General features: G+C 32.4%; 1 protein-coding gene and 1 long non-coding RNA gene across 3 annotated transcripts in view; both read left to right on the top strand.

Annotated features, from left to right (window-relative positions):
• Positions 1-18,612, top strand: part of LOC139510901 (uncharacterized) — a 66,018-nt gene extending 47,406 nt beyond the window's left edge. Inside the window, exons 27-33 of the mRNA XM_071297449.1 lie at positions 9,943-10,024; positions 11,830-12,044; positions 12,375-12,548; positions 13,606-13,739; positions 14,915-15,080; positions 15,757-15,912; positions 17,071-18,612. Of these exons, the coding sequence (XP_071153550.1) occupies positions 9,943-10,024; positions 11,830-12,044; positions 12,375-12,548; positions 13,606-13,739; positions 14,915-15,080; positions 15,757-15,912; positions 17,071-17,183 (1,040 nt within the window). The 3' untranslated portion in view covers positions 17,184-18,612. The remainder of the gene's footprint in view (positions 1-9,942; positions 10,025-11,829; positions 12,045-12,374; positions 12,549-13,605; positions 13,740-14,914; positions 15,081-15,756; positions 15,913-17,070) is intronic.
• On the top strand, positions 4,784-8,308 carry LOC139512401 (uncharacterized). 2 transcript variants are annotated; one of them, XR_011662254.1, is made up of 3 exons: positions 4,784-5,082; positions 5,490-5,543; positions 7,708-8,308. It is a non-coding gene; the product is annotated as an uncharacterized lncRNA (long non-coding RNA). The 2 variants fall into 2 exon arrangements; XR_011662255.1 differs by lacking the exon at positions 7,708-8,308 and adding an exon at positions 6,566-7,026.
• Positions 18,613-19,354: the final 742 nt, after the last annotated feature.

Below are 19,354 nucleotides of genomic sequence, written 5' to 3'. Positions count from 1 at the left end.
ACCCATTCTTATTTTTATTTTAACTGTTGCTGTGTGCTGTGTGCAAATTAAGGACAACCGATAGACAAATGCAATAACATCAATAATTTAAGACCTCATTAAAGATTAAAACAAAATTAAATTACATTAGACACATTTAAAACTTGACGGTGTCACCGTCAAGTTTTAAATGTGTGGAAATGTGTCCTATCGAATAAATAGAATAGAATAGAAGAGAAGAGAAGCAGTGGTGGATCCAAGGTTTGAACCCCCTTTTTTTGGACGATAAATGCATTTGAATTGGGACATGTAGTTGGACCCCCCCCCCCCTTTTTTTGTCGTGGGTCATGAACCCCCCTATTTAAAATGGCTGGATCCGCCCATGAGAAGTTTAAATCGGGGTTACATGAACATTACAAACATAAGCTTGGCAGTACTAGTAGAGTTTCGTATCAACATTGCTACCTTTCCAATTTAAAAACATTAGCATAATAAATATCTTTATCACGCTTAAGGACTATAGTCAACTTCATGTGCTACATTTGACTTTTTAAGATATACGCATTTAAAAGATGATATATTCTAAATGTACACACGTTTTATGCTCTTAGATAGCAAAATAATTTTGTGATGACTTTAGCCATTATTGAAAGCCCTGTCAGTAACTTTTGCAATTTAGCAATTTTAGACAACATAGACATTCTATCGTCTTTATTCATTGCAATGGAAAAAAAGAAAATGTTCTGTACCGTTGACAGTACTAGAATCACATATTATACATATGTATTCTGCGTGCAGAGGTAACAGGATGCATCTGTCTAGTTATATTTGTAAAATGTTAGGGAGCTACCATTTGATTTTTATGGGGGGGGGGGGGGGGGGTGCTAGGATGAAAAATCTTGTCCTGCATTTTTTTTAGTTTTAATCTCTGTCCTGCCTTTTTATTTTTTAACTTTATCCGGTCCTGTTTTTTTTTCTTAGTTTATCCTGACTTTTTTTACATAAATTGTCATCCTGACTTTTTTGCAAGTGTCTCATCCTGCCTTTTTTTTTTTTAACTCAAAACTCCTGTCCTGCCTATTTTTTTCAAATTTCATCCTAGCACCCCCCCTCCCCCTCCCCCTCCCCATTAAAAACAAATGGAGGATCCCTTATCTAGTATAAGATGCATCTGTCTAGTGCAATCAGCCAACTATTGTACAAACAACAGGTACACTAATATTTTTGTTGTTGCTTTATTTCTACTTGTTCAAATTAATGTTCTGTTGTTGAACGAGCGGTAATGCGGATATTCCTTTTTTTACGTAACAGTTAATTTTTGGGGTCCGCGTTAAGCTACATGTCAAATTCTTTGAAAAATAAGGGACACATTTTTTAGATTTTATACAACTAAAATTTCAAGTGAATGGTGTAAATTTCAGGATAAAAATAATATACGTTTATTTTCGGAGAAAACACATATAAGTACTTGCTACGAGTCTGAGAAAAGCTCGGCGAAGTTAGTTTTTCGTCATGTTTCGAATGCTCATACACATAAGTTGTATATTTTCCGACAATGTACATATATCATATATCTATCACACTCGCGGAGAAAATAGATACATGCGTGGAATGAAAAATGTGCTGAAAATACACGTTTGCAATATTGGAAATTCCTTTGTGGTTTTAAGGAATGGTAATACTTGTTTTACGCACTTGAACGTAACCTTTATTGCTTTTTTTCATAAAGTGTATATCATATCATATTATGCGTACATTCGCCATGATAACGATTTTAATTTGAAAATAAGTTGAAATAAAATTATACATACCTGTCCCTTTTCTGTCTCATCTTCGCTGTCGCTAAATACGGCATCGGATATCATAAGCATTGAAAGAAATAAAAAGAAAACACATTTTAAATTAGGAAAACCATGGTGGAATTATAAAATCGACGATTATTTCAAAGTACACATCTAGACCGATGTGGGCGTGTCAAATACCGGCTGTTTTCAAGAGAAGGGTCAAATTTTAACTGTGATTGACATGCAGGCTAGGGTGAGAAGTATAAATTAGTGTGAACATATTATTAATTAAACACTCATTGGTAGGATCATAGATGTAATGGGTATTACATCTATGGTAAGATATTCATTAAGGCAAGTTGGGACATTGTATTAAACAGTGGTGATTTTTATCTTGTGCTTGGACGTTTCGAATGGGGAAACATAAAATATATCATACCTGGAGGATTAGGATTTTTTTAAAAAGGTACTGTAGCTTAAGTTAACTTAGTCTTGGCTTATGCCAATGCAGAAAAAAATGAGAACGATTTTTTTTTTATAATTTCACATTTTTCTAATTTAAAATTACATTTTTCAATACATTTTGTAGTTTTGATTGACAATTATTTTTAGCCTTTGGGCAATCAAAAGCTGACATCCACTATAATATTATAGCCAAAAGTGATGAAAGTTGCATTAAACACCAACAAGTAATCAATAAATCTTATAATTTCAACAGTTCATTAAAATTCACTTTCAAGAAAGTACATTTTGCTTGGTTTCAGTTATTGTTTTAGAAATGTTAAAGACTTTAAACGTCATTATCCACCAGGGTGCGATAATGACCGGAAATGGTTCAGTACTGGTCATGTGTTAACGAGAAATTTTATTTTTCTTAATTGACGAATTTAACAGGTTTTCTTTTTTAGATCACCTGGCCCAAAGGGCCAAGTGAGCTTTTCCCATCACTTTGCGTCCGTCGTCCGTCGTCGTTAACTTTTACAAAAATCTTCTCCTCTGAATCTTCTGGGCCAAATTAAACCAAACTTGGCGACAATCATCATTGGGGTATCTAGTTTAAAAACGTGTCCGGTGACCCGGCCAACCAACCGAGATGGCCACCATGACTAAAAATAGAACATAGGGGTAAAATGCAGTTTTTGGCTTATAACTCAAAAACCAAAGCATTTAGAGCAAAATTAATCTGTTTATCAGGACAAGATCTATCTGCCCTGAAATTTTCAGATGAATCGGACAATCTTTTGTTGGGTTGCTGCCCCTGAATTGGTAATTTTAAGGAAATTTTGCTGTTTTTGGTTATTATCTTGAATATTATTATAGATAAAGATAAACTGTAAACAGCAATAATGTTCAGCATAGTGAGATTTACAAATAAGTCAACATGAACGAAATGGTCAATCGACCCCCTAAGGAGTTATTGTCCTTAGTAGCCATTTGTAAATTTTTACTAACATTTTCCACTGAAACTACTAGGCCAATTCATTATAGATAGAGATAATTGTAAGCAGCAAGAATGTTCAGTAAAGTAAGATGTACAATCACATTTCCATCACCAAAACACATTTTTGTCATGAATCCATCTGCTTCCTTTGTTTAATATTCACATAGACCAAGGTGAGCGACACAGGCTCTTTAGAGCCTCTAGTTTCATTTTGTTTCAAAATAGTCTACTATAAAAGATACATTAAAAATAATAATGAAGGCAATATATGCATTACCGAAAAGATCAAATCTAGAAGTTTAGTTATAGCACTATATACATGATATATAATAATGACTTTTGCGTTATAGCCAATTATTTTAACATCTAAAATAGATGTAGCAAGAAATGATCAACAATACGCAATTTGCACATAAGTTACAAATACTCAAATTATCAGTAACAGGATGAGTTTTACCAATATTTTACGTTTTTAAGGAAATGCGAATGCGAAAGCTATCCACCAGAGTTCAAAGCATTAAATTGGTAGTAAGCTAACTTTTCCTATAATCTTGAAAACTACAATAGCTAGAAAAATTTAAAAGGTGAAACAATTTTTAAGAAAAGGAAGATATTAATTCATTTATGTTGTTGTAAAATTGGAATTGATGCAATTGTACTTTTAACTATATTTGACTACAAATATTTGCCTTGAAATGGGTAAATACGTTTGCCCTTAAAATGTCCGATGTAATTGCGTCCTAGATTTTAAATACATGATATACATCAATTCGCAAAGCATATATTTTTTTCTAAATATAACTGAACGCGATCAGGTTCAAGGCTTTATGGTTTTTGTTAATACTAATCTTTATTGCAAAATTACACCTATAAGGGTCAAGCAATACATTTCGTTGACTAATTTGAATATTTCAGGTTTTAGGAGTGGATGGAGAGGTTCAAAGTGTTCAGCTTAAAGATTTCGATACACAGAAATCCTTATTTAAAGACCAGTTCAAAGGGACTTTATTTTCAAGATCAACCTTCTTAAAGGCGTGGTAAGACTTTTGTTAGTCATTGAACATTTAGAAATTAAATGGTAGCTTCCTTAGTAACACAAATAGATAAAAATAAATAGATTAATTTAATTCTTGAATTTGACAGCAATACAAGAAAAAATAAAATGACCTGGGATTTAGTAAGCTTAATATATATATCTAAGATAGCTACATAGTTTGATGAAAATCCAAGTTGATTTGAAAAAGTTATAAAAAAAATTAAAGATGCCTATCTGAATTTATATAATAATTTTAATTTTTACCTATTGTAAAATTAAATTCTTTCATTTCACAGCAATAAAATAAACTACCTAATAAGCTTGAATTTTGTAAAATCAATATTTAATTTAGTTAGATGGGCTGATTAACACCAGTCAAAACTAAATGTGAAGGTCAAGACTAGTCGAGACAGGTCGAGACTAGTCAAGACAGGTCGAGACAGGTCGAGACAGGTCGAGACAGGTCGAGCATTGGTCAAGACCATTTCAGACTACACAAAGATCATCAAGTACTGAATCAGACTATTTAAGTAAAGTCGAGACATAGTCGAGTACACTAAAGTACAGTTAAGTACAGTCGAGACAATGTCGAGACTAGTCGAGTAAAATGTGTGCTCGATTTTACTGGTCGAGCACAAAAACTGGTCAATTCAGACTCTGAGCAGTTTGTAGTGTATGCTTACTGCTGATTGTGCGGTTAACCTTTTTAATATGATAAATTGAACCTCAAAATAGGATTTTATTTGTAAAAATGTGACAGTTTTTATCAAAACAAAATATTATTTTGATAGGAAACAGAGATGACAATTGAGCTCGAGTCAAGAACTTTACATGCAAACGAGGTAAGTTGAGGATGAACTTAGGTGAAATTAAATAAAGCAAAAATTTAAGATAGTTACTATTACCCGGAAGAGCATTAGATAAGCCTCAAAATAAGCTAAATACATTGAAATGTCATGGAGCTCATTTCGAGATATTTGATTTTTAAAAGATGGCCGGATAAGGCTGACTCGAACTCTGTGTATATATCTGTCTGACAGGATTTATCTGACCTTCACCTCGTCATGCTCATTGTCATCATATTTTAAAATGTCAAGTTTATGCGATACTTGTAGTTAGAGCTTATTCTTTAATAATTTCCACATGAAATCAGTGATTAGTGAATCGGACGAGACGTTTCAGTATGTGTGGTTAGTCAATTAAACAAAACACTGATTACTTTGATTTACAAACTCAATTATTTTCAAAGGAAATGAAGATACCTGAGAATCAGATAAACATCAGATCATTGGAAGTAACAAATGTGAGTATGAAGTATGAATATGTTTTATTTGTTTCTGCTAGTCCCATGTCGTGGATTATGAAATAATTTACTGAAACTTAGATTACAAAATTGTAATGCCTTGGGCAAAGTGAATCAGTGAAATATATAACATGTGTATGCAATGTAGTTTTAAGCTATCGACCGTTATATTTCTGTCTTCTCCGCAAAATATCAACGAGCACCTAAAACAAAAACATATATATATATTATTTTTAAGTTCAGATTTGCACGTTGTGTTATAATTCAGCTTTCTTTGGAAAACCGGTTGGGATCCAGTTCGCGGAAAAGGTGGGGAGGGGGTGTAAACCTGGAACATCATGATACATTTGCATTTTTTGTGAACTTCAAAAATAATCTAATAATTATTTCCAGTAATGTGTCATTGCTGGAATGATTTCACACTTAATTGAAATATTTGTTTGTTTTTTACTTGACGTTAAATTGGGCCACATTTGTACATGTTAAATGTCTGTCCCAAATCAGTAATTTAGTGGTCGTTTTGGTTGCTGTTTGTGATCTATGAAGCATTTCTATTTATCGGCCGTTGATATTCACGTTTAAATTTGTATGCCCCACCTACAATAGTAGAGGGGCATTATGTTTTCTGGTCTGTGCCTCCGTTCGTCCGTACGTCCGTTCGTTCGTCCGTGCGCTTCATTTTAAGTTTTGACCACAATTTCACGGTCCACTGAACATAGAAAATGATAGTGCGAGTGGGGCATCCTTGTACTATGGACACATTCTTGTTTGACATTATGTTAAATCGTATTTTTTAAGCTTACACTACGGCATATGATTGCTTATTGTTGAATATTGTACAGTAAAATATAGCTGCTTACATCCAAATCAATTTACGTCTATGTGATATTGTCACTAGAAATCATACCACATCTTTGTATTCCTATTTAGTTTAAAACATATCATTTTAATAAAATTAAAAGCAGCATTCAAACAGAGGTGAAATTCTAAAGAAGATTACATTGTTTAAATTTTTTTCTCAGGATTTCGCAATGAACGAAAAAGTAATGGGCTTCTGGAAACTGGAGAAGAAATGGTATAATGCAACAGTCCTAGAAAAAACTAAAATCAGGTAAACCATGATATACATTAAAGAGAGATTACAAAAGAACGATGAGTAATGAGTTGATTGATTGTCAGGTAGTTTTTTTGTTGTTGTTTAAGGCCACATTGTGCACTCTAGGCTATATCATAGATATAGGAAGATGTTGTATGTGTGCCAATGAGACAAGTCTCCATCCATGAATTTTTTTTTATAAAAGTAAACAATTATAAGTCAAGGTATGGCCTTCAACACGGAGCTTTGGCTCATACCGAGCAGCAAGCTATAAGGTGTCAGACCACCAATTACTCCCTCAAATTTAGAACGTAAAAGTAGGCCTACTCGGGACAAAAAATAGTGCATTTGATGTCATTGTTTACTTAAACTACACAACAAATTTGCAGAAATGAAACTTTTGGTGAAAGAGAAACATATTAAGACCATTTTGAGCCCAAATTTACTTGTCTATGAGTTGAAATTAAAAATTGAGGATTAATGCGCTCCATAGTATACTAATTTAAGATTTCAAGAAAACCAGGGGTTATTTTTAGTGGTACATCCATTCGGAAGGTCTCTTCTTTCTTATATGGCTTTAAAGGTATGTCGAAAATTGGAATGAAGAAAGGTGATACCTGTACGATTCAGGACATACCTGGTTTGTAAGAGGTTAAACTTAAGATAAAAAATTTAGAAATCTATGAAAATTGCAAAATTTGGTTGAACAGATAGGGACTTTTAATTGGTGGTCTGACACCTTTTATAACGGGCCCAAAAAAATTACTAGTGTTAAACAATTCAAACAGGAAAACGAAGAGCGGTCTAATTTATATAAAAATGACCGTTTGCATTTATTGGCTGAGAAAATTGGCGTATCTGGAGAGAACACAGAGCATCACATGTCCAATCAACAGAAACAATGCACATATCATTCGAAGTAAAAGACTCACTAAGGAGTCAACATTTCGATAAAGTCTAGGGAAACATCATATGAAAGGAAAGATGTATATATGTTTGATCTAATTGTATATGCATACTTTGTGTTTGGTTTTCTGTCCCTTTGATTGGATAGTCTCTATTTTACAGGTTACAAAGTCGTATTTGCAGACGACAACTTAGTAAGAGTGTTAGGTCTACAGAATCTACGACAAAAGACATCGAGATGAATTCAGCTGAAGGTGTTTTGTTTAACAAAACACTTTCATATATATATGAACTTAAAAGAAACTCACAAGTCATCTGATAATGTTCTCAAAACAGGATATAATAAACAATATCAACAACAAAAGGAAGCTGTATTTCCTTGTCCTTGAACAAAAGACATTTAACATCAGTCAAATGATCCTATATATTTATACATGTATACAAGAATGAACAAGGTTATATATGTTATTTAATTTATATTGGGACATTATCATGGTATCTTAATGACAAAAAAAACAAACATTCACATAATTAGCTTGTTTGGTCTGAATGTGCTTGTAATTTTATATGACAAACTGTATGTAGAATAAGAAGTAATTATCACACCATCAATGAGACAACATCAACGACGAAAATAAATAGATGAAAAAGTATGCAAAAATCATCAACAACAGATAGATGTGCGTAGAATCGCCAAGTGTGTTACAACATTATGCACATAAAGCTGTTCAATATAGTTGCAATATTAAAATATGTAACAATGTGTCATAGAGCACTTTTTATAGTAATTAGTAAACACAATCCTAGCATATTAAAATTTATGATGATGTACTTGTGCAAGTTATTGAGTTTCATCATTAACAGAATTACTTTTATAAATTCACTAAAACATAACCACCGTTTACATACAGGATAGATATTTTCTGAACATCAACAGCTTCAGGAAAACTATTTGAAATTTGAAAATATCGATATTTGGTATAACAAATTGATTGGAATTGATTTTTAGTAGTGCGGTCGGTAGTGTCTGCTTATTACATTTTAAACAACCATAGATTTAAATTCCTTGTTTGTGTGCGTTTTGTGGTTTTTGTGGTTTCGTAAGAATATAACAATCCCTTGTGTTTTTGTGGGTTCTTGTTGCTTTGTCTTTGGTTTTCTATGTTGTGTTTTTACTATTGTTTGTCTGTTGGTCTTCTTTTTAAACCATGGCGTTGTCCGATTATTTTCGACTTATGAGTTTGAATTTTCTTCTGGTATCATTTGCCTCTCTTTTAAGGAGGTCTGTTACTAATGATGACGATTTAAAGTAAGCTCCTCGTGTTTAAAAGCAATCTGTATTCAAAACATTCTGCCTTCTTCATACGGATAACCACAAAATATTCAAACATTTTGTCAGGAATCTGATGTTCAGTAGATGTCGTTTGTTGATGTGGTTCATAAGTGTTTCTCGTTTCTCGTTTTTGATATAGATTAGACCTTATGTTTTCCCGTTTTAATGGTTTTACGCTAGTCATTTTGGGCCTTTTATAGCTTGCTGTTCGGTAGGAGCCAAGGCTCCGTGTTGATGACCTTTTTATACCTATAAAGTTGGTTTTTTTTTACAAATTGGGACCTGGATGGAGAGTTGTCTCATTGGTACACATTTGTTTCATAAGTAGTCAACTGTCTAAACACTGTCTAAATTTCACGACTTGGGATGACAGTTTTAGTACATACAATTATTTGATTTGCCGTAAATTTGAATCGTATGAGATTATGGGGAAATTTCCCCAATTTGAAGTCAACAATATCTAATATGAACATGATGAGATTATGGGGAAATTTCCCCAATTTGTAGTCAACAATATCTAATATGAACATGATGAGATTATGGGGAAATTTCCCCAATTGATAGTCAACAATATTTTCTATGATTTGAACATAATGAGATTATGGGGAAATTTCCCCATTTGATGGTCAGCAATATTAAAGCTTGTATTTTCAAATTAATAATCTTATCGTGGGAATTTCGGCATTCTGATGTTTTTGGTTGTAGATGTGAATGTGGGGATATTTTCCCATTCTAATGTTATTGGTTTTATATGTGTAGTGTATGTGAGGATTTTCCCCACTGGTACGTTTTTCAATTCAAGAATACTAGTTTTCTTCATTGAGTGGGGAGATTTCCTCAAATTTGATAAAATAATGTAAGCGCATTTCCATTAACTTATAGATTTGTTGACAAAAAGTGTTTATTTCAATTCACATCGTCAACCAAATTTGAAACAACAAAAAAAGAGAATAAAATAGAAATTCTCTTTTTCAAATAGAATGCGTTAGTGATAGTTGTCTTAGCTTGCAAAATAACAATAAAGCATGTTACATGTATAGTATTTTTTTAATTTATTTTTACAGCCTCAGATGTCAACAGTGTTTTTAAATTTACACCTGATGATTCCGATCGTATTTCAATAATAGCAGAAGATTTGATTGGATGGTAGGTTAAAGTAACAAAAATGTATAAGAATAACTTAATGGCTTGAATCATAGATAGCATAAAAGAGCACAATATCTGTGAAGTTTTGATTGATACGGTAACCATAGTAACATCAAACTCATATATGTACTTTGATCAGTACAATCAAATTCAATTATGATTGGAAAAGGCATAAATCTCATAAAGTAAAAAAAAATGTAAAGTACAGTTATGTAGCTTTGTTTGGAAAGACATTAAAACTTGTATGAATATAATTTAATAAAATTGAGAATGGAAATGGGGAATGTGTCAAAGAGACAACAACCCGACCAAATAAAAAACAACAGCAGAAGGTCACCAACAGGTCTTCAATGTAGCGAGAAATTCCCGCACCCGGAGGCGTCCTTCAGCTGGCCCCTAAACAAATATATACTAGTTCAGTGATAATGAACGCCATACTAATTTCCAAATTGTACACAAGAAACTAAAATTAAAATAATACAAGACTAACAAAGGCCAGAGGCTCCTGACTTGGGACAGGCGCAAAAATGCAGCGGGGTTAAACATGTTTGTGAGATCTCAACCCTCCCCTATACCTCTAACCAATGTAGAAAAGTAAACGCATAACAATACGTACATTAAAATTCAGTTCAAGAGAAGTCCGAGTCTGATGTCAAAAGATGTAACCAAAGAAAATAAACAAAATGACAATAATACATAAATAACAACAGACTACTAGCAGTTAACTGACATGCCAGCTCCAGACTTCAATTAAACTGACTGAAAGATTATGATTTCATCATATGTACATCAGGCACAATCCTTCCCGTTAGGGGTTTAGTATCATACCATCATAACATATATGAGAAGAACATAACCCGTGTCATGCCAACAAGTTTGCTTTGAAATTATCCATTCCTTACAGAATTTATGTTTACCTACATCAAGACATATTTCTTAGTTTGATTTGAGTGATTATCAGAGTTTTGTCATTGCAGATCTTTCATGTTTTTTTTCACAAGTCTCTGTGATAACTCAAATGTGTTTTGTCCAAATAAATGGACATAGACAATAATAGTGCATTGACTTGACATATCAACCATATAAGGATGAGGCTTAGAAACAGGGAAATGCGAGGCTCTGCCAAGCTTTTTCCCCGTTTCAGGCCGAATCCTAATATCGTTGATATGTCAAGTCAATGCACTATTGTTGTCTTTATACTGCAATCTAAAATAGTACATTTTCAATTGTTGTTTAGTGTGTATGTACTTATTTAATTTAAATATTGGGAAACTTCCCCCTTTTATAAAAAGGCCTCATATCATGCAGGCGAGAAAATGTACAGCACAATGAAATGTACATCTACCTCCAGTCGATGATGCACAAGTTTGTTTGAGATTGAACTAAAATATCAACAATAAGCATAAAACATAATGATATATAGTTTGCAAACCAAAAATATTAACAAGTGAAATATGTTTTTTTTTCTAACAATTGAAAAAGAAATAAGTTTATGTCGTTGTATACATTGGAACCAAGAACAGGTTGAATAGGTCGTATGAATAATTGATTGATAATTTCCTCAATTTCTATTTAAATATTCATGAGAAAAAGTGATATCAGGTCAGTGACTGTATATGACATAGAAATATACAGTCAACGCATTTTGACTGCTCAAATAGAACGAGTGCAGTTTAAATTTCTATAATTACAAATGTATAACTAAGATTAGCACTTTTTTATTGAATATAAGTTAAATTTATTCTTGATAGGGTGATATTATACACTTTTAGTAGATCTAAACCTTAATGTAAATTTGTTCACAGGTTTGATGATGGTGCCAATATTATTGGCTATGATAACTGTAGTTCTGCATACAATGCATCAACACCTGATCATCGTGACTTAAGACCAAATTACTGTCCAACACAGACCTATAAAATGACCTTGGACAAGGAACCAGAAGACAAAGATGTGTTCATGTGGTCTGGAACTCGTTATATTGACAGAGTGTATGTTATGCAGATAACCACAGTTGATAGTAAGTTGTTAGAACAAATTGTTATAAATGTTTTCTCAAATCACATGTTACAAGTGTTAGTTTTTTTTTAACCTTTTCAGCAACGCTTCAGACAGCTGATGTTGAGTCCCATTTGACCGGGATTTGTATATACCTAAGAAAAACATTGCAAACAAAATTTTTTATCTTTCCTTGGTTAGTGCCGCGATGAAAGTGTAAACATGGTGTTTCAGTTTTTTGAAAACCAGGTCAAAATTAATTTAAATTTTCAGATTTTATTGGAATTTGAAATGGGTTAGAACTAATTGATGAAGTAATGATATATAATGAATGTCTGTTTTCTTATTGTAGATACTCCCCCATATTTCAACATATCAAGATATGATAAGACAATACCTGACCATTCAGATATAGACTTCAGTATTATGGACCTTTACTTTAATGATACTGATTATGCTGACTGGTTTGATGATATTGAACCAGAGTACGATGATGATCCTTATTTTTATTATGATACATTTTCTAGTAAGTATTTTGATAAAAATAAATGAACATTCTTGATGCCGAAAAAAGCAAATTCACAAAAATACTGAACTGCAAGGAAAATTCAAAACAGAAATTCCCTATTAAATGGCAAAATCAAATGGTTACCACATCAAAGGAATGGACAACAACTGTCATATGAACAGCAATGAAGAAATTTGAATAATTCTATCATAGTTTATTGATAATTGTTTACAGGTTAATTTTCAAATTTTGTGTATTTTAATGCCCCACCTACGATAGTAGAGGGGCATTATGTTTTCTGGTCTGTGCCTCCGTTCGTCTGTCCGGTTAAAGTTTTTGGTCGAGGTAGATTTTGATGAAGCTGAAGTCCAATCAACTTGAAACTTAATACACATGTTCCCCATGATATGATCTTTCTAATTTTAATGCCAAATTATAGTTTTGACCCCAATTTCATGGTCCACTGAACATAGAAAATGATAGTGCAAAGTTCAGGTTAAAGTTTTTGGTCAAGGTAAGTTTTTGATGAAGTTAAAGTTACATCAACTTGAAACTTAGTACACATGTTCCCCATGATATGATCTTTCTAATTTTAATTCCAAATTAAAGTTTTGACCCCAATTTCACGGTCCACTGAACATAGAAAATGATAGTGGGAGTGGGCATCCATGTACTTTGGACACATTCTTGTTAGTACTTGAAAGGGTTTTAATTTTAAATCAGTTGTGTTTCTATTTAGTTTATACCTGTTATTTTGCTTTCTTTTTCTTAGTGCAAAAATATATTTGACAGCTCACCATACTTGTCTAGTGATTTTGATATATCTAAGTCCATTTTGTTTTAATGGATTATCCATAAGGGCTATTCCAGAAGAAAATATATGGGGGGGGGGGGGGAGGGTTGGAAGGCAGTTTTTGTCAGCACCCGCCACCCAGACAATTGTAATTGAAAATTATAGTGCATTATCGTGTGAAAAGTTGCTCTGATATCCATCACCCATGTATTATAAATATAATATGCCTTCCAACCCCCCCATACATTTTTTTCTGGAATAGCCCTAATTTATTTTTTGTAGAAAGTGTCCATGTTAAAGATGAGCTACTCCATATCGTTGGTCAACAAAACCAGTACCACAAGTTTATAGTATGGGCTGAAGATTCTTGTTACAACAGAGTTACTGGAACTGTTACAATAACCACATTCAATGGAGTAAGTTGTCACAATACTGTATAGCAGGTTATTTCGCTGGGTGGTTAATTTTTCCTTATTTTCGTGAATAAAACAAAATCCCCAAAATAAATTCCCCCAATTAAAAATGCACATGCAAAGGTATTGGTGAAAGTTTTGAATTCACCAAAATAATAACCGACAATATATTTTGTAAACTTTATTCAATGAAAATTGCGATATTACACCCACAAAAATAACTGGCTATACAGTATTTTGTCGTAAGTCAAGAATTTTTCGGCTTAAAGGTTACTGCTTGCTTACAAAGAACATATATTATGGCCTGATGGAATTGATTTCAATGTTGATTTGGAAATATTTGTTGTTGTAGGGTTATTTTGGCAATTTGCTGAAAATATAATTACTGAACTTTGATGTACGAGTATATTAAAATATGGATGTGTGGTATGACTTTCAAAGTGACAACTCTTCATCAGAAACCAAATAACAAATAAGGTTAGACAGAAACTAAGGACACCAACTGAATAAGAGGCTCACTTGCCAACTGGTAAATGAAACCAGCCATATGCAAGTGTCTCAGCTTTTGATATAAGCCACCATTCATATGCAAGTTTACCATATTGACTTTAGAAACAGAAGAAAATTTTACAATTACAATTACTTCTGAATTGGAAACATTTACCTAGTTGCAGAACTTTTAATATCTCTATTTATATTTACTTACAAGACCATCAAAACTGATTTCTCATGGACTTACACTGCTAGAGTAGAACATTTAGTTACTGAGGTTTCAAAAGAATTTAATTTACATTACCAACACTATACTGTTGATACATTTACAGTATATTCATGGATACCAACCTTCAGGGACTGAGAAAAAAATGTATTTTTGTGAAGGGGGTCTCATTAGGGGGTTCCGATCCTGGATCCCGCTTACAGTTTTGTCAGATTCCCGCATCCCGCTTACACTATGTACGTAAGCAATTCTCATTTTCTTGTCATTTCCCGGGTCCCACTAGACCTCATTTCCTGTTTTCCCGAAACAATAATTTGATTTTCACGTGTCACGCTTACAAATCGGCAATCCCGCGTCACGCTTAGACCCCAATGAGACCCACTGTGAATACATGTTGCTGAATTTTAATCATTTATGTTTAAGATATCAAAGTTTTGCTGTATATGACTTTCCTTTTTAGCCTCCAACGTTTCCTAATTTACCAAAGACAGCATTGATTAGCGAGTCCAAGACAGGTGCACTGTATACATTTACAGTAGATGATCCATCTAACGGACCTGACATTATTACATGTGAAATGTTACGATCTATTCCAAGCTCAGAAAGCCACAAGTTTTATCTTGAAGGTATAACTATTGAGTTTTAGAATTAATAATGTGGTGTTGAAAGGAAGTAGTTAACAATTTAGTCCTTTGTTTCCTTCGCCATCAATTTATTATTTGTTTTTTTTATCGCGTTGCACCTCATGCATGAAGTCATGTAGGCAAGACTTTAATTGTGCTGTTTAAGATTGTGGTGACAACAATTAATTAGGTTGTGATAAGAATTGTGTAAGGGGAACCACTAGTGGTAGGTTAATGACATATGGTATGTAGTTGTATTAGCATTGGTAAATTTCATTTCCATGGAGATAAAAAGCTAGTTTTTACACTCCTCGCAGAGTAGCTGTTTTTTTTTTTTTTTTTTTCTTTTAAGAAATCAATTAAATAGAATACATGTATCATTAAGAGGATACTAAGGGGATTAATTGTTCTTTTTGATTATCTCATAATCAATGTTAATATAGTTTTATTTTGAATTTTTCGTAACTGTATTTGTTTACCTTTTTTGTAAACTCAATATAATGGCTGATTGTCAGATAAAATCCTTAAGAACATACATGCAGTTGGATTCAAAAGCTAACAAACTAATACACAAATATACAATCAACAGATAAAGATTATGTTCTCAGATTTATGTTCTTTTCACACATAAAAAGTTTAAGATGCAAATGTATTACTCTTTCTGTTAACATATTTCTAGGGAAAACAATTTATTTGAATGAATCAGCCACACTTGACCGAGATTTGATTCCTGAATATGAGATTGTTATAGCTTGTACTGATGGGACAGATACATCAGAAACCTATCTCAGAATAGAACTCACTAAGGACCAATCAGATTCAGAAGCACCTCCAGGTATTATTATCTTAAATGTTGAACAATTATTTAATTTTGTTAATATTTTTGCCTTGTGTCACTTTTGGTGAGGCTGTTGCTTATGATTTAATTTGCCTATGTTTAAAAGGGCAATTTTTATAGGACAAATATGTCAATTACAACATTTTTTTTTACATCAAATTGTAAGAATCAAAAGTCACTCTTGTTTTCAAATTATATCATTCCTAATTAATAAAATAAATTAGGTCGTTTGTTTTCTCTTATTTTTTAGGGTAAATTGACATTGCGATAAGACGTGTCACGGTACTTGTCTATCCCTAATTCATGTATTTGATTTTGATGTTATATTTGTTATTCTCGTGGGATTTTGTCTGATGCTTGGTCCGTTTCTGTGTGTGTTACATTGTAGTGTTGTGTCGTTGTTCTCCTCTTATATTTATGCGTTTCCTTCAGTTTTAGTTTGTTACCCTGATTTTGTTTTTTGTCCATGGATAGTTTGAACAGCGGTATACTACTGTTGCCTTTATTTTGAAGCAATTGAAGAATTAAAGATTGTTGCATTTTTAGGGGCCATACAATGTCAGACTATAATTATAACCCTTCATTTAACAAAGACCATAAAAAAGTGACATAAATGAATATTTCTAAAGACCAAAAAAAACAAAACAAGATCAGCAGAAATGACAGAGTTTATGTTTAGGTATGGGAAACTATGAACATCAGTCTGAGTCATATTTAAAAAAACTCTACCAGGTGAACACACAACTTAGTTTCCTGTAGATGTATATACACCTTATATGTATGAGATACAATAATTCTGAACTGTGTACATTTTGGTACTAACCTTATGATGTTGTTTATTTTTATTAAAATTGTCCAGATTGATGATATTGTACTGTTCAGTGTTCCTCTTTTTATTAAGAATATTGAATTGTATATTGTTTATCTTTTTTATTGGATATATATTCATAATTACCCATATGTGCCATAGCAGTACAGCTCTCTCTCTATATATATGTTGGTATGAGGTATGGTGCTGTTGGAATGTCTATGAGGTTGTTGACTATTTTATTGCATTGTATGTTGTCCATATTTTTTATCAAGGGTATTTATTCACTAATTTATTGTATTGAATGTTAGTCCTCTTTCTGATTGTTTTTTTTTTTTCTGTTTCAGAATTTATTCAGATAGAGTCTGGTCTGCTGGCTTCCTTGACAGTTACTGTTGTAGTGGTGGATACAGTTACAATGTATTCAATGATAATGAATTCATTAGTCTTTGTTCCATAACATTGATATGTATATATAAACATTGTATACACTGAAATTTTGCTACGCAGAAATAATTAAATGTATTTCTTCAAATATTTAGACCAATTTGACCTTAGCTTACCATTCAATTTGTTAAGAAATGGATGCTTTGAACAGATGACTTTTTTTTAACGTTGCTGGCGATGTTTCCGTAGATTTTACTTTTCCCAATAAATACTTACTCTGTCAATTTATACAAGCACATTTTGTTTATGTTTAAATATATTTACATCTGTTGAAAGAAGTATACAACATCAAATTATAAAAATACAAATTGTTTAGTATCAAAGAACTTTTTTTTGCAGCAATTTTTGTTGATGCTCAGTGCAATTTGGGTACTAGGACGTAAGAGTTACTTCTATTAACTGACCATTTTTTTATCAATCAGCTTTTATTTTTTACCCCAAATTTATTGGTTATCATTCCTTATATAATAACTAACTTGCACACAATAATTCTAACCTAAATGATAACATATTTCTAAAATTTTAGTAATCTTTTTAAAAAATCTTCTCCTCTGTACCTACTGCGACAAATTTAACCAAACTCTGCCACAATCATAAATGGGGTATCTAGTTCGTAAAATGTGTCCCATGACTGTATGGCTAAAAATAGTACATAGGGTAAAATGCAGTTTTGGTTCATATCTCTGAAACCAAAGCATTAAGAGCAAATCCGCTGTTGATAAAATTGTTCATTAGGTCAGGATCTATCTGCTCTGAAATTTTCAGACCAATCGGACAACTTTTTGTTGGGTTGCTGCCCCTGAATTTGTAATTTTAAGAAAATTTTGCAGCTTTTGGTTATTATCTTGAATATTATTATAGATAAAGATAAACTGTAAACAGCAATAATGTACAGCAAAGTAAGAACTACAAATAAGTCAACATGACCAAAATGGTCAATTGACCCCTTAAGAAGTTATTGCCCTTTATAGTCAATTTTTAACAATATTTGTTAGTTATGTAAATTTTTGTGTAAATTTTTACAAATTATTTTCAACTGTCACTTCTGGGCCAAATTAATCATAGATAGAAATAACTGTAAATAGCAAGAATGTCCAGTGAAGTAAGATCCACAAACACATCACAAACACCAAAACACAATTTTGTCACGTGTCCTTTGTTTAATATGCACAAAGACCAAGGTGAGCGACACAGGCTCTTTAGAGCCTCTAGTTTTTAATCCAAACACCAGGTTGAACTTAATACCAAAAAGGTGTATGAAATTACTGATTAGGAAGTCATTTTATAGAAAAAAATTTATAATTTGCTTAAAAAATGTCAGTAGGTTTGAATTAGTACATTTCATATTTACAAATGGGGTATTTGTTTTTCATAGACACATTCTTTTATTATTTATTGTTATTGTTATTGTTGAGTATGTGTGAATAAAAATTTTGTTTTTATTTCATTGTTTAATTTATTTATTAAATTGTTTATATATTCCACTGTATCATTTGTGACTGACGTCTTTTTATTGTCTTGGATCACTCATACTTTTTCTTTGAAACATGATTGTTTCCAAGATCCAAACAGTGCATCATGATCTTGTACCAAGATTTTATCTAGAAGGTCAATGTCAAAGATTATACACATACATTGTTTTGATATGGTGTCCTATGAGTTCTGTATGTTTGTGTCTTTTTACTGCACTAAGATGTCAGTAACAAAAAACCTTCCGAAATAATGCCATTAAGCAGCTGCATAAAGAGCACATGATATGTCTGTTTGCGCATATTGAAATTGTTGCCTGAATAAATGGAATATATTTGTTGGACTCTTGTCAACTTCTATTTCTAGAAAAATCTACTTGCAATTGTAAAAATCAAAAAGAAAGAAAGTGAGGCAATTTCCCCCCACCCCACAAACTTTCTTAATAATTTAACTGATTTTATTTTAACAGTAACTTCATTCACCTTTTGTATTTTGATCTATGACTTTTCTGCTATTTTTTCTATCTAGATGGGTTGCTGTTTCATTGACCTATATACCACAGATCCTTTTATTCTTAACAGATCCTACATATGCTCAGCCCCCTTAGGAGGACAAACAATAAATATACCCCATGCAAACAAAGTTGCATAGAGTACAGGAGAAATAACCTGTCAGTCCTGTTCTTGGTATCTAAACTGCGCAGCAACCTCACAA

This window comes from Mytilus edulis, chromosome 2 (genome assembly GCF_963676685.1).
Source record: "Mytilus edulis chromosome 2, xbMytEdul2.2, whole genome shotgun sequence".
In the NCBI taxonomy this organism is placed as follows: Eukaryota; Metazoa; Mollusca; class Bivalvia; order Mytilida; family Mytilidae; genus Mytilus; species Mytilus edulis.
This window is presented reverse-complemented; position numbering and strand designations above follow the sequence as displayed.